Genomic DNA, 15,243 nt, shown 5'->3' with positions numbered 1-15,243 from the left:
CATTTTTAGGTTGTCCAATGCTAATGTACAGAAATAAAATTGATTTTTGTATGTTGATCTTGTATTCTCCAACCTTGCTGAACTCATTTATTAATGTTAGTAGATTTTGTGGATTCCTTAGGATTTTCTCTATGTATGATCATGTCATCTATAAATATACTTTTACCTTTTCATTTCCAATCTGAATTATTTTATTTAATTTTACTGCCCTGGCTAGAACTTACAGTACACTGTTAAATAGAAGCAGTGAGAAGGGACATCCTTGTTTGATTCCTGATCTTAGGGGGAAAGGTTTCATTCAGACTTTTACCCTTAAATATGAAATTAGCTGTGGGTTTTTATAGTTGCCCTTTATCAGGTTGAGTACATATCCTGTTATTCCTAGTTTGTGGAGTATTTTTTATCATGAAAAGGTGTTGGATTTTGTAAAAATTTTTTCCCTCCTGTATTTATTGAGATGGTTGCATAGTTTTGTCCTTTTCTGTTAATATGGTGCATTGCATTGATTGACCTTCATATGTTAAACTAACCTTGTATTTCTGGGACAAATCCCACTTGGTCATTGTGTATAATCCATTTTTTATGTTGCGGGAATCAGTTTGCTAATATTTTGTTGAGGGTTTTTGTATCTATACTCATAAGAAATATCAGTATTAGTTTTCTTTTCTTGTGTTACCTTTGTCTGGTTTTGGCATCAGGGTAATACTGGCCTCGTAGAATGAATTGGGAAGTGGTCCATGTTCCTCTTTTTTTAAACAAATTTATGAAAGATTGGTGTTAATTCTTTAAACATTCAGTAGAATTCACCAGTGAAGCAATCTAATCCTGAAATTTCATTTGTGGAAAGTTTTTTCATTACCGATTAAATCTTGTTGAATAGTATGAGACATTCAGGATGAAGAAATCCACTTCCCCAGAGATAAAGAAATTTGAGCAAAAAAGTCCTCAAGATGACAATATTTAGGTAATACAATTTTAATTTTCAGTAAACCCTAAATTGTTCTAGAAGTTGAGTTTCTGGTCAACATCTTCCCTTATGGACAGCCTATATTAGTTGGAAACAATGGCTTCAGAAATCTGAACCCATTTGTCTTGATATTCCAGTCAGAAACTTTTCATATTAATAGCTCTGGAAATAAGTCCCAGTGATATTGATATCCTCAAAATGTTCAGAAAAATGGTCTTATGAGCAGCAGGCCACTGAAGGTTCACTGTTCATCCTCCACAATCTGAACATCATTGAACAGGGACAGAGAGACTTGAAAGAGGAAAACAGCTGAGACAAATCAGTGACCAAGAGAATAAACAACCTGTCGGCTTGCGTAGACTTCTGTGGGTGGTTCAAGGAATGGAAGGTACCAGGTGTAGCATGACCATGCCAAAAAAGGTGGCTTCTCATTGTCCTTAATAACAGCACCAGCTTGTGCCTATCACTTAGGAGCTAGATATACTCCATATTTCCAGGTTGTGAGCCCACATGCTAAACATCAAGTACTCTGAGGCCTTGAAAAATTAAAAAATAGTCATGAGTTCTAACTCATGTCATCACCCAGTTTACTGCCTTGTTCTACCTGGCATCAGTGCACAACAAAGGATTGCTTTGCAGAGGGTTTTCTTTGTCATCCAGCAAGTTGTATGTCATCCAGGACTACCAAGTGCAGCACTCTCATGCATATTAATCAAGACCATGATTTTTTTCCTGTAGGTAATCCCCATGTATCACTTACTTCAGATACAACTCAAATTTCCTTAAAATCAGCTTGTTTAAGATTAAAATCAGCTTGTTTACTCTGAAGATTGAAAAGTAAAAAATGTTGCCATTAGTTCCCATGTCTACAGCCTTAACAGACACATGACAACCAAGCAGAGGGAGACCTTCTCTGAGATTTTGCCTCATAGAACAAATGCAGAGCAGTGCCACGCAAGGAAGACTGGAGCCCAGCTCAAACATAGGTGTAGGTCCAGAACTACTGCCTGTGTGGGGGAATGTTGAGCTAAGCTTCTTAATTAAGGCTTGGCTTTATAGAGCCTGAGCCTGGAGCCACCTTGAGACGCCTCCTTCCTCCCTTCTTCAAGACTACCAAAACCAGTACTGTTATGAGGGAAACCTCCAATAGGAGATTTCTTCATAAAATACCACAAGGCATATGAGGAAGACTAATAGCATGAAAAAGGGACTCAACAAATAACAGAATGTATACCCAAGAAATAGAGATTCAGAACAATATGGAAAAAAACTTAAAAGTAAAAAATATTTTTAATTTCCTCCACCAAAAGAAAAGAAGATAGCAATTGTGAAAAAAACATTATTTTGAAAACCTGACAATTGGAAATTTAAAAAAAGAAAACTATGGTTACTCAAAGAAAAACAAATTCAGTATATTGGATGAATCTCAAATTGAGACCTAGCAAATATCAACAATAAAAAAATGTAAAAGAGAGTAAAGAAGTTTACAGATAAAAGAGTGAGAGCTAGATGGGTATCACTTTTTCATCAACAGTGATGAATACAAAAGAACAGAGGAAAATGACTTTAAAATTAAAATCTACGATCAACCAAACCATTGGCTAAGATCATGAGTATTAGACATAAAAATAACTCTCAATTTGACTAATAGATTTCCGGCTTTAAAACAGAAGAATCCACTCTAGGAAGCAAGAGACTACCAGAATAAAGCAGTGGAATGTGTAGAAAAACTGTCATCTATTTTTTTTAAGTCCTCATTTGCAAGGAAGCCATATTTAAGGATTAAGGAAGATTTACAAAAAGTATGATAAGTTACTTCACTAATTTTAATAAGTGATGTTTGAATATAGTTTAGTCTTTTAACAACCCTATATAAAAGTTTACAATTCATTTTCATCTCTTTGCTTTTCAGTTTTAAAAACTAGATATCAATGTCAAGAAAATATTTATGAATTGATGTGTTTTCAGAGAGAAAAAAAGGAGACTGCACACTAGAATTATGTTTTGAAGATGAATGATTGGCTATTTGAAAGTTTATTCAAAAGTTTTGGTATCTTGCAAATTTTACTTAATTTTGATACCAGGAAGACTAACCAAAGTTCAATAGAATAACCAATCAGAGGCCAGGGATATACCACATAGGCCAAAAAAGAACTACCCTTTATACTTTCCACAGTTGAATACTTTTCTAGCTCTGACACTACTTGGTACTAAGCCAGTCAAAAAAAAAAATCTTGATCAGAATTCTTTGCCTTTTTCCTCTCTTCATGAAAATTCAGCTAACTATGAAAAGAAGGGGGGGGGGGGACATCTCACCAAAAGAGCCGGACTCAAACATCTCTATAAAATACTTTATGAATGAAAGGAAATATTCTCTTTCCCCTGATGAACGATTCATGCATTTGATTCTGTTATTCAAAATGATGCCATTTGTAACTAACTATTCTTTAATGTATGAAGGCATGTCAATTTTAAATTCCTCTTTTCTTTGGGGAATTTTGAAAATCTTTGAGAAAACTTCAGTTCTGTTTGTTCTAATCACAAGTATTAAAATAAATTTATTTTTTTCCTGATCAACTTCCTTAATTAGGAACTGAATATTTTAATACTTAAAGTAAATTTTTCTATATGACTCAAAATAGCCATAAAATGTGATGTTGGGGTTGCTTAGACATTTTATTCTTAATTGTAGCTCATTTAGACTTTCACAGTGATTTTGCTCTCTCCTCTTTAGAACTTCCTATTCTTGTACATTTTCTTTTAATTACACTATATGAGGCAGAATGCTGATGGACAATGTTTATCCTAGAAGAACCATACATAATCCTAAATCATGTCAGGTTGAAATCTGAAGGAGGGCAGGAAGACAGGAAACAAACAAAAAGATTTCCCTTGTATATTAATTACCATGTAAATGCCAAATAGATATTAATTTTTTTAAAAGCAGGATTGGCTGGGACACTACTTTTATCATAAAGCATATAGAGATCATATATACATGTACTTTCTTGAAACTAACAAAGGCCCTCAGGTTGATAACATTTACATCTCAGAATTTACCAACCAGAATTTACCAATCAAATACCATCAGATGCCTTACTACATAATATTTTATACCAAATGAAAAAGCACAATCAGTTCTTCAAAATGCCTCATATTTAATTTGTTCTCAGTCATGAGTACACTTCAAGCAAATCCAAGAGTAATTTCCCTATTAGCCTATATTTTTGTCCACTTTTGACCAATATAATTACATACAATTTTGAAATATTCATTGCAAATATCAAAACAGAAAATGAATTAAATGTGTTACTTTCGTTTTGGTACTATGTCCCTAAAAAGGTGGTGCATCTTAAAGATGGTACATATTAAAGAAAACACATTCTTATCTATCCACAAACTTCATTAAACATAGACAAAGCTGCTTTAGGAGTATAATAAAGAATATTATCAGACTATATTCAACAAGGTAAATTATAAGTTGGTGGTTTGGAATTCTCTCCACATTGTTTTGGCTATAGAATTCAAAATTAGTTCCTTAAAATAAACCTATTTGAAATCACCATTAAAAGATAACGAATTTATTTTTACTCACATATTAGAAAACGTAAGCATTAAGACTGCGCTGGTAAGATACTAAGCAGATGAAAAAAGGAGAATATGAAAAGATTAACTAACTAAATAGAAAGTAAAATCAATATATAAATGAAATGTTATATAAACTAAAGATTCTTGATTCTAAAAGAAAATACTCATAGCCAAGCAGCTACTTTTTGATTCTTCTGTTAATGAAACCTAAACTACTCTTGCAATTTTTTTGCACTAGTTTTGCACTAGTTTTGTTCTGCGTCTTGAACCAGACCATTGGGGAGAATCGGCTTGAGGAATTTGAACTCGCTGGTCCCAGAGCCTCCAGTCAGACACACCTCATACTGGTAGCTCTGGGAAAGGGTCCCAGTACCGCTGACGTCCACCAGGTGGCCCGGGAAGTGGCCCTCGGGCACCGAGCAGCCACCCAACGCGGCGGCCCTGCCCCTCCTGCACAGCCGCACCGCGATGAACGCCAGCACCGAGAACAGGAAGAGCGACGACACCGACGCCAGCGCGATGACCAGGTAGACCGTGAGCGGCTCGGCCGGGGCCGCGTCGGCCGCCGCTTCCGGGAGCGGCAGGTAGGGCTGCGAGAAGCCGTCCACCAGCAGCACGTGCAGCGTGACGCTGGCCGACAGCGGCGGCTCGCCATTGTCCTTGACCAGCACCAGCAGCCTGTGCTTGGCCGCGTCGCGCTCGCTCAGCAGCCGCGCGGTGCGCACCTCGCCGTTGTGCGCCCACACGCCGAACAGCCCGGGCTCCGTGGCCTTGAGCAGCTGGTACGACAGCCAGGCGTTCTGGCCCGAGTCTCCGTCCACCGCCACCACCTTGCTCACCAGGTAGCCCGGCTCGGCCGCCCGGGGCACCAGCTCGGTGCAGGGCGCAGAGCCGTTCTGCAGCGGGTACAGCACGAAGGGCGAGTTGTCGTTGGCGTCCAGCACCAGCACGCGCACCAGCGCCTGGCTGCTCAGCGCAGGGGAGCCGCGGTCCGTGGCGCCCACGCGGAACTCCAAGGCCTGCAGGGCCTCGTAATCCAGCGCCCTCAGGGCGAACAGCTGCCCGTTGTCGGCGTTGATGGACACCAGGGAGGCCAGGGGCAGGTGCGGGTCGTGTGGCGGCAGCAGCGAGTAGGTGACCTGGGCGTTGGCGCCCGCGTCTCTGTCGGTGGCGCTGACGCCGCCTATGTGCAGGGCGGGGCTGTTGTTCTCGCGGACGAACAGGGTGTAGGAGGTCTGGGTGAAGGCCGGGGCGTTGTCGTTGACGTCGGAGACCAGCACGGTTATGTTGTGCTGGGTTTTCAGCCTGGGGGTCCCCAAGTCGGTGACGGTGATGGTGATGTTGTACTCGGCCTGGCTCTCTCTGTCCAAGGGTCCTTGGGACACTAGGGTATAAAAATTCTCTACGGATGATTTCAGAAGGAAGGGGAGATCGTTCTCGATGGAACACATCATTCTCCCATTGTCTCCCGAGTCTAGATCGGAAACACTGAAAACGGCCACCACTGTGTCTGGCGAGTTTTCCGGGATAGGACTTGTAATTGACGACAGAGTCAGTTCTGGTGGGTTATCGTTCACATCAACCACCTGAACTATCACTGTCGATTTTCCCGAAAGACCTCCGCCATCTTTGGCTTCTATGTCGACTTCATAAGTATTAATCGCCTCAAAATTCAAGTATTTGACTAGCTGGATGTCACCAGTAATTGGATTTAGTTGAAAAGTTTTGCGAATTTCTTCAGAAACATGAAAAAATGCATATGATATTGTTCCAAAATTTCCTGTATCTAAATCAGAAGCTGAAACAGTGACAATAACAGAGTTAAGAGGGCTGTTCTCTAGAACTTGAACCTCATAGAGAGGCTGTGTAAATTCTGGGGCGTTGTCATTTATGTCTAAGACCAGGATGCGGATCTGGACAGTCCCAGACCTGGGCGGTGACCCGCCATCCAGCGCTGTGACGGTTAAACTGAGCTCGGGCTGCTCCTCACGGTCCAGCGTTTTGTCCAGTACTAGTTCTGGGTACTTCTTTCCATCCCTACGACTGCGTGTGAGAACGTGGAAATGGGAATTAGGAGTGATCGTGTAGTTTTGGAGACTGTTTCTTTCCACATCCAAGTCCTCAGCATTTCCCAAAGGAATTACAGTTCCTGGTGGAGTGCTTTCTAGGATTTTCAGCTGCATTTCATTTTCAAAGAATACTGGAGAATGGTCATTTACGTCTATGACCTGGAGCTCATTTGTAATAAACTGCAAAGGGTTCTGCAGTAAAATCTGAAAATACAGTATACATGGCTCCGTGGAGCCGCATAGCTCCTCCCGGTCCAATTTCTCATGCAGGAGCAAATCACCGGTCTGATGGTTGAGCTGAAAATACTGTTTGTTCCCTTTAGACACAACTTGGGCCCCCCTAGCAGCCAGTTCCCCTATACTCATGCCCAGATCCTTTGCTAAGTTGGCTATTAAAAAGCCCCTCTCTTTCTCCTCAGCCACAGAGTAGCGTCTCGATTCGGACCCAGCCAGAGACCCACCCAGAAAAACAAAGAGAAACAGAACTTGCCTTTGTCTAAGAAATCGCTTCCCTCCGGCCTCCATTTCACTTTCTGCCATGTTCTTCCAAGAAATATTGCCACCCTGAGCCTCCGATAGCACTGGGAAACGCAGTCTTTTGCCTCCCAACCTTTGAAGAAGGTCTAGCGAATAATCCCTTCTAGGGCTCAGATTAGCTTGCTTAAAAATCTGCCCATGCTCAGAATCCCTAGTTTAACGCACAGGATCAGTGCGTTACTGAGTACGCACACTGCCTGTGGTTTAATTCTCCTTCTTAGTCAACAGCGCCACCATGCGTTCGCTAGGAGTTTCAAACTCTTGGAGAAGGTGTTTTGTTTGGGGTTTCTTTTTTGTTGTTGTTTTGATATTTTTAATCACTTACTCCCCTTACTAAACCCAGCTGACGCTACTGAAGGAGTTTCTTGTGTTATTCGAATTAAATAAACACAACCTAGGGAAATTAAATGTACTGTCATCTACAAGAAGTGATGGTCCCTGGTAGAGTCCTTATTTATATGATTTTACCGAAGTGGACACCTGCTAGGGCTACTTCTCCCATCTATAATTATTACACATATACTTTATTTACACATAAATTTTAAAAGATTTTGCTCTAATGGTGACATGCTTAATTATCCTATTTTTTTATTTTCTAGATTTTGTAAAATATTCATGAGTTGCTTTTATAGTAAGGAAAAATACTATGAAAAAACGACCTCGTGCAAGGTGATAAAAATTATAATAGATCATGACAGGGGGTATATCTAGAGATCACAAATGCCTCGTTTCTTCCACATTTTCACACTCACTCAAGGAACACAGAGCCTTCTCCTCTTATTTCCTCTTATCCAATTATAAAATTGTAATTTTACAATTATTAGTTTCATCTGTGTTAACTGTATTAACTATTTCATCAGCATAACTGCATTTCATCTGTGGAAACAGATATTTGTTGAGTTTGTAGAAGTTAGGCATATAGTGGTAACAAGACAGAAATATATACCTTATAATGTTTTCCATCTAATGGGGTGCACAGATTTTAAACAGATGTTCAAACAAACACTGTGAAAAATGCTATATAGGAAATTTGCTGAGTGCACTTGAAAGTATGAGATGGGGGCGCCTAACTTAATGGTGGGTGAGAAAGTTTCCCCAAAGATGTGCCATTTAATCTGAAACATGAAGGATGAGAAATTTGGCAGCCTAAGACTGTAAAATTCCATATATGAGAAACTGATATGTAAAGGCCCTGAGACAGTGAAGCATAGCTATTCTAGATAGTGAAGGAAGGGCAGTGTACTCAAAACTTAGTGTCTCAAGAGTAAGTGGGAAGAGTGGTAAACTGGGGCCAAATAATGGTGCTTGGATTTTAGTCTAAGAATAAAAGGAAACTATTGCAAGGTTTTAAGCACAGAAATGAAACAACACAAATATCGTGTTCAATGTAGCTTCTTCAAAATTATCAGGAATGTTACACAAAGGTTCATCTATTAACTTTACTCTTAATATTAGTGATACTTAAAAGAATAGCAATTACACTTCTATATATTATCTTATTTGATCAGAATTGCAAGCTATTGAAATAGCTGTTATTTTGTGAGGAAAGAAATTATGTGACTTATCCAAGATCTCACAGGTAATAAGTTGGTTAATCAGAGTGCACTATACCATGCGGTGCTCTATACCACTGCTAATCTCAAAATTATACCTTTTAAATTTGTATTGTAATTTTCATAGCATAGCTCATTCAAATATACATTAAATGACATAAAAATTTTAAGATAGGCTGAAGAACATTAATAATTAAAATTTTGTTTTAATGTATGGACCAGAAATTGAGATGCAAGAAATAAACTTGGATGAATCATGTAGAGAATTACAAAAGGAAATCTAAGTTACAAAATTGAAAACACAACTTCCCTATTTGTATTCCTTAAGCTAGTGGGCAGGAGAGGAGATTCAAATTAAGCAAGAAGAGAAAAAGGAAAAATATGTTGAAGGAAAGAGACATCAGAGATTGATAACTGCACAGTTTGAATAGCAGTGATAAGTTCTATTAATAACCAAGAATTATATATAATTAATTATACATCAAAGAGCACCTACTTCCAGCAAAATTTTGTCCTCTAAGTATTTTAATGTGTTTAAATATATATATGTATATCAGAGGTGAAATAAAGACACTTCTCTTTCTTTCAATCAGTCATTCAAAATTTTTATTAAGAACCCTATAATATTCAAGTCATGCTAATCATGCAATAAATGGGGATCTATTTAGAAACATAACTCAAGTACCTAAAAAGAAAAAAGCATTGAAAAGTAAGAAACTGAAAGGGGAAAATAGAAGTAGTCAGTGTAACTATTGGCATTGAAGATTGGTGCAGCCACTATGGAAATCAGTATGGAGTTATCTCAGAAAACTGGAAATGGAACTACCTTATGACCCAGCAATTCCACTCTTAGGTATCTATCCAGAGAAATCCAAGATGCTAATTTGAAAAAATATATGCATCCTTATGTTTATTGCAGTGCTATTTACAATAGCCAAAACTTGGAAACAACCGAAATGCCCATCGGTAGACGACTAGATTAAGAAACTGTAGTACACTTATACAATGGAGTATTACTCAGCTATAAAGAAGAGTAATATTACTATTTGCAATGAGATAGATGGACCTAGAGAACATTATGCTAAGTGAAATAAATCAGTCGGAGAAAGACAAATGCCATATGATCTCACTTATATGTGGAAACTAAAGATCTGAATAAATGAGCAAAGTAAACAGAAACAGTCTCAGAGATATAGAGGAAAAACTGATGGTTGCTAGAAGGGAGAGGGGTGGGGATGAGGAAGAAGGGGAAGGGACTAGACAGCATAAATTGGTAACTATAATACTGCCACAGGGATATGAAAGACAGTTTAGGGAATATAATCAATAATGTTGTAAAGATTTTGTAGGGTGTCAGATGGGAACGTGTCTTATTAGAGAGACCACTTCATGAATGGTGTAAATGCTTGACCACTGCACCGTACACCTGAACCTGATGTTGAATAATATTATATGTCAACTATAATTTTATATATATATATGTATATATATACATACATATATATATGTATATATATATATATATACATATATATATATGGTCACAGGATATGGAGTACAGCATAAGGAATAGAGTCAATGGAATTGTAACAGCCATACAGGATATCAGAGGGCAACAGATTGGGGGAGGGGTTATCACTTTGTGATGGGTGTAAATGTCTATTACATTGTTTTGTACACCTGAAACTACATTTTTTAAAAAAGTAGTGCAAAAAATAAAAAAGGAATGATCAAACAGATCAAGATAAATATTTTCCCCACAGGCTTATTTCCAATGGAATCATTCATACTGCAGAAAATTTTGCAAAATGCAATACCAAACTACATTTGAAGTTTCTTAAATTTGGTCAAGGGCAAAGACATATATTCCCTAAAATCTTTTGGATTTTAGTTAAATGCTCAAAGTTAATAGTTTCTAATAATGAAACCAGATGTTTTTAAAAGGGTAGATTGAAATAAGAAGAAGTTTAAAATTTTTTTGAAACAGAAACCATGAAGAATTAGTATGTCTTTGAAAATGCCTGGACATGTGCTGTGTATTTTTAAGTACATTTTAGAATATTAGTGATTGGTTTATTGAAGACCTAAAGTGAATGGTTTGTGGAATCTAACAGTCAAGGTTCTCACTCACAATCTCTAAAGAATCATAATTTTTGGAAGTATATATTTAGAAAAATGTGAGAGTGCTTTGTTTTGTCATGAATATACCTATGTTGATTTTACCCAATGTGACTTCACAGATTAAAGTTATGCTATACAAACACAAATATTCTGGGCAGAAAAAAGAGAATAACCACATGCAGTGGTAGTAAACATTTAAAATGTAGGACTGCAAAATTACCTAGGTACTGGGGAAGGTGAATTTGGAAAAGGGTACGCTAATTCAAAAATTTAGACTTTTGGAAAACCAAAATTTTCTTCATACTTTAAATCGAATTAAAGTACAGGGACACTAATCACCATTAAGAATACAAAGATAATTTGCATTCATTATACCACAAAGCAACACATTTGGAAACAGCATGCACTGAATTGAAAAGAGATATTTACATTTCAAATAAAAAGAAGCAACCACCCTAAGCGAAACAGTTAAAAAGGATTTCCCACAAATTAACAGACTAGGCTCAATAGATCCTTACTGATTTCTAACTGAACTCAAAGCAATCCTTGAAACTGGGGTTTGCTTCACTAACCCTCTCCTCACCCTGAACAAGGAAGTTGGGGACAATCGGTTTGAGGAACTTGAATTCCTTGGTCCCTGAGCCTCCCGTCAGACACACCTCATACTGGTAGCTCTGGGACAGGGTCCCAGTACCGCTGACGTCCACCAGGTGGCCCGGGAAGTGGCCCTCGGGCACCGAGCAGCCGCCCAACGCGGCGGCCCTGCCCCTCCTGCACAGCCGCACCGCGATGAACGCCAGCACCGAGAACAGGAAGAGCGACGACACCGACGCCAGCGCGATGACCAGGTAGACCGTGAGCGGCTCGGCCGGGGCCGCGTCGGCCGCCGCTTCCGGGAGCGGCAGGTAGGGCTGCGAGAAGCCGTCCACCAGCAGCACGTGCAGCGTGACGCTGGCCGACAGCGGCGGCTCGCCATTGTCCTTGACCAGCACCAGCAGCCTGTGCTTGGCCGCGTCGCGCTCGCTCAGCAGCCGCGCGGTGCGCACCTCGCCGTTGTGCGCCCACACGCCGAACAGCCCGGGCTCCGTGGCCTTGAGCAGCTGGTACGACAGCCAGGCGTTCTGGCCCGAGTCTCCGTCCACCGCCACCACCTTGCTCACCAGGTAGCCCGGCTCGGCCGCCCGGGGCACCAGCTCGGTGCAGGGCGCAGAGCCGTTCTGCAGCGGGTACAGCACGAAGGGCGAGTTGTCGTTGGCGTCCAGCACCAGCACGCGCACCAGCGCCTGGCTGCTCAGCGCAGGGGAGCCGCGGTCCGTGGCGCCCACGCGGAACTCCAGGGCCTGCAGGGCCTCGTAATCCAGCGCCCTCAGGGCGAACAGCTGCCCGTTGTCGGCGTTGATGGACACCAGGGAGGCCAGGGGCAGGTGCGGGTCGTGTGGCGGCAGCAGCGAGTAGGTGACCTGGGCGTTGGCGCCCGCGTCTCTGTCGGTGGCGCTGACGCCGCCTATGTGCAGGGCGGGGCTGTTGTTCTCGCGGACGAACAGGGTGTAGGAGGTCTGGGTGAAGGCCGGGGCGTTGTCGTTGACGTCGGAGACCAGCACGGTTATGTTGTGCTGGGTTTTCAGCCTGGGGGTCCCCAAGTCGGTGACGGTGATGGTGATGTTGTACTCGGCCTGGCTCTCTCTGTCCAGGGCTGTGTTTGTCACGAGCGTGTAAAAATTCTCAACAGAAGGTTTAAGGAAGAAAGGAAGATCATCTTGGATGGAGCAAACCATCCTTCCATTGTCTCCTGAGTCAGGATCTGAAACACTGAATACAGCGATTATGGTCTCCTGCAAGTTTTCTGGGATTTCATTGGTAAGTGTTGACATGATCAGTTCAGGAGGGTTGTCATTTAAATCCATCACTTGGACAAACACCACACAACTTCCAGAAAGACCCCCACCATCTGTCGCCTGAATATTTAATGTATAAGTCTGAATGGATTCGAAATCCAGTTTCTGTCTTAAAAGGAGTTCTCCCGATTTTGCATTTATTTGAAAAGTTTTGCGAATATCTTCAGAGGCTTGGGAAAATACATAAGATATTTCTCCATAGGCTCCAATGTCTAAATCTCTAGCAGAGACATTGGCAACCTGGGATCCAATGGGGCTGTTTTCCGGGACCTGCACCTCATAGAGCAGCTTTGCAAACTCGGGGGCGTTATCATTGATGTCCAAGACTTCAACGCGGACCAGGGCCGTGCCAGACCTGGGTGGAGTCCCGCCATCCAGCGCTGTGAGGGTTAACCTGATCTCAGGCTGTTTCTCGCGATCCAGCGCTTTGTCCAGCACCAGCTGCGGTAATATTATGCCGTCGGGACTGTCTTGTAATTTAAGATGGAAATGGGAATTGGGGCTGACTGTGTAACTTTGGAGACTGTTGCTTCCTACGTCTAAGTCCTGGGCACGTTCTATTAGGAAAGCCGTTCCGGGGGTGATACTTTCAGAAATTTTCAAAATTATTTCTTTGTCTAGGAAAACCGGGGAATGATCATTTATGTCCCTAATCCGTAGCTCGGCCTGAAAAAACTCCAGGGGGTTTTCCAATAAAACCTGGAAAGGTAGCACACAGGGCTCGGTAGGACCGCACAGCTCCTCCCGGTCCAGTTTCTCATTTAACAACAAATCCCCGGTCTGCCTATCGAAGTGCAAACGCACTTTTTTCCCTTTGGAAACGACCCGGGGCCCCCGCGCAGCTAGCTCATCTACCTCCAGCCCCAGGTCTTTTAACAAATTGGCCACAAAGGAGCCACTCTCCATTTCCTCGGCCACTGGATAGTGCCTAGGCTCGGAACCAGCTCGAGCTATGCCTAGCAAAACAAAGAATATTAAGACTTGCCTTTGTTTCTGAAAGCATTCCTTTCCTTCTCCGGCCTCCATCGCCTTCTGGTCTCCCAGCAAACCTGACCCAGCTCCGGCTCCCGTTGTCGCTGACTCTGTTTCCCAGTATTTCCCAAATCCTGGAATAAGTGGAGACGCCTAGGGCCCAGATTTCCCGGAGCCACCGCCTTAGAAAGCCTCCCCTTCCGGCTTGCTTCTCTATACGAGCATCTGGTTCAAGAAGAACGGACTGGTGGCTTTCTTCCTTCTACTTCTAATGCTGCAGCGCCACCCTGCGTCCTTTCCGAGTGTTTACTTTCTCCAAAACTGAGAAAATCCCAATCCTTTCAGAGTGATGGAAATCTAAATTTTCGAGTAGTATCTCTCAAGGCTTAACTGTGTTTCGAAGGGATTTTTCATTGTATCCACAGGGCAAGGCAAACACAGACTAATTTCCATTCCAGTTCCCTCACAGTCCTAGGCAGTTCTTTTGAAACTGGAAAAAAAACAACTTCAGAAACTGGGAGGGAGTAACTTCAGTCCTAGCATGAAAAGCGGCTTTGACTAGGCAGTTCCCAGCTTTTATCCAGAGCTCAGGCAATCGCGCATCTCGGTGGTGGTTAGGTTACCATCCTCACATTCAAGTTAACGGAAAACTAGAGAGACCCAGGAAAAGCATAAAATTCACGAGAACATTCTCATGGCCACTGAAATATTCTCCTCACTCATATTTCTCTCTCGCACTGCTCCCACTTCACATTTTCCTGGAATCTGATGCATTTGAGCCATATGAAAATATCCAAACATATTTGGATAATTCTTCTTGTGAATATGTCAATATTTTTATTTTCCTTTCTAACAGATAAGAACTTTTTTTACATAACTTCGGTTATCGCATCTAAATGGCCAATGTCAATAATTTCATAATATCAGATATCCAGTAAATATTGAAATTTTTTCAATTATTTTTTAAATGTCTTTTTAGAGATAATTTGTTAAATCAGTGCCAAAGTATGTTGCGGTTTGTTGTTAGGTTTTTAAAGTTTCTGTCGTTTTGTGTTTTTAAAAAATATTTGATAAAAATAAATGAATTAAGCAAAAAAGTCATAGAGGAAACTTAAATGCATATGGCTTAGTGAAAGAAGCCTGACATTCTGGAAAAGGCAAAAGTACAGACACATTAAAAATATCAGTGGTTGCTAAGGGGAAAAGGGAAGAAAATCAAGAGGTGAAACGGGGGATGTGGGGGGACACTAAAACTTTTCTTTATGATACCGAAATGGGAGATACATTACTATGCATTTGTCAAAACCCATAGAATGTACAACCCAAAGAGTAAACCCTAATGTAAATTACAGTCTTTAGTTAATAATAGTGGATCAATATTGATTCATCAATAATAATAAATGTACCACGTTAATGCAAGACGCTAATACTAGGGAAAACCATGAATGGAAGAAAGTGGGTATATGGGAACTCTCTGTACTATTTGCTCAATTTTCTGTAAAACCTAAAACTGCTCTAAAAATAAAATCTATTATATATAT

General features: G+C 41.0%; 1 protein-coding gene across 5 annotated transcripts in view; it reads right to left on the bottom strand.

Annotated features, from left to right (window-relative positions):
- The window catches only part of LOC308491439 (protocadherin beta-4), a 31,500-nt gene extending 17,613 nt beyond the window's left edge, over nt 1–13,887 (bottom strand). Inside the window, exons 1-2 of one of the 5 annotated variants that reach the window (XM_081035023.1) lie at nt 13,169–13,887; nt 4,112–6,582 (exon numbers count right to left, since the gene is read on the bottom strand). In XM_081035023.1, coding sequence (XP_080891149.1) covers nt 4,801–6,582; nt 13,169–13,756 — 2,370 coding nt within the window. In that variant the 5' untranslated portion in view covers nt 13,757–13,887 and the 3' untranslated portion in view covers nt 4,112–4,800. Of the gene's footprint in view, nt 1–4,111; nt 7,270–13,168 lie in introns of those variants that run through there. The other 4 variants (XM_081035025.1, XM_081035029.1, XM_081035030.1 and 1 more) reach the window with 4 other exon arrangements.
- Between the last annotated feature and the right edge of the window lie 1,356 nt (nt 13,888–15,243).

Source organism: Rhinolophus hipposideros, assembly GCF_964194185.1.
Source record: "Rhinolophus hipposideros genome assembly, chromosome: 23".
NCBI lineage: Eukaryota > Metazoa > Chordata > Mammalia > Chiroptera > Rhinolophidae > Rhinolophus > Rhinolophus hipposideros.
This window is presented reverse-complemented; position numbering and strand designations above follow the sequence as displayed.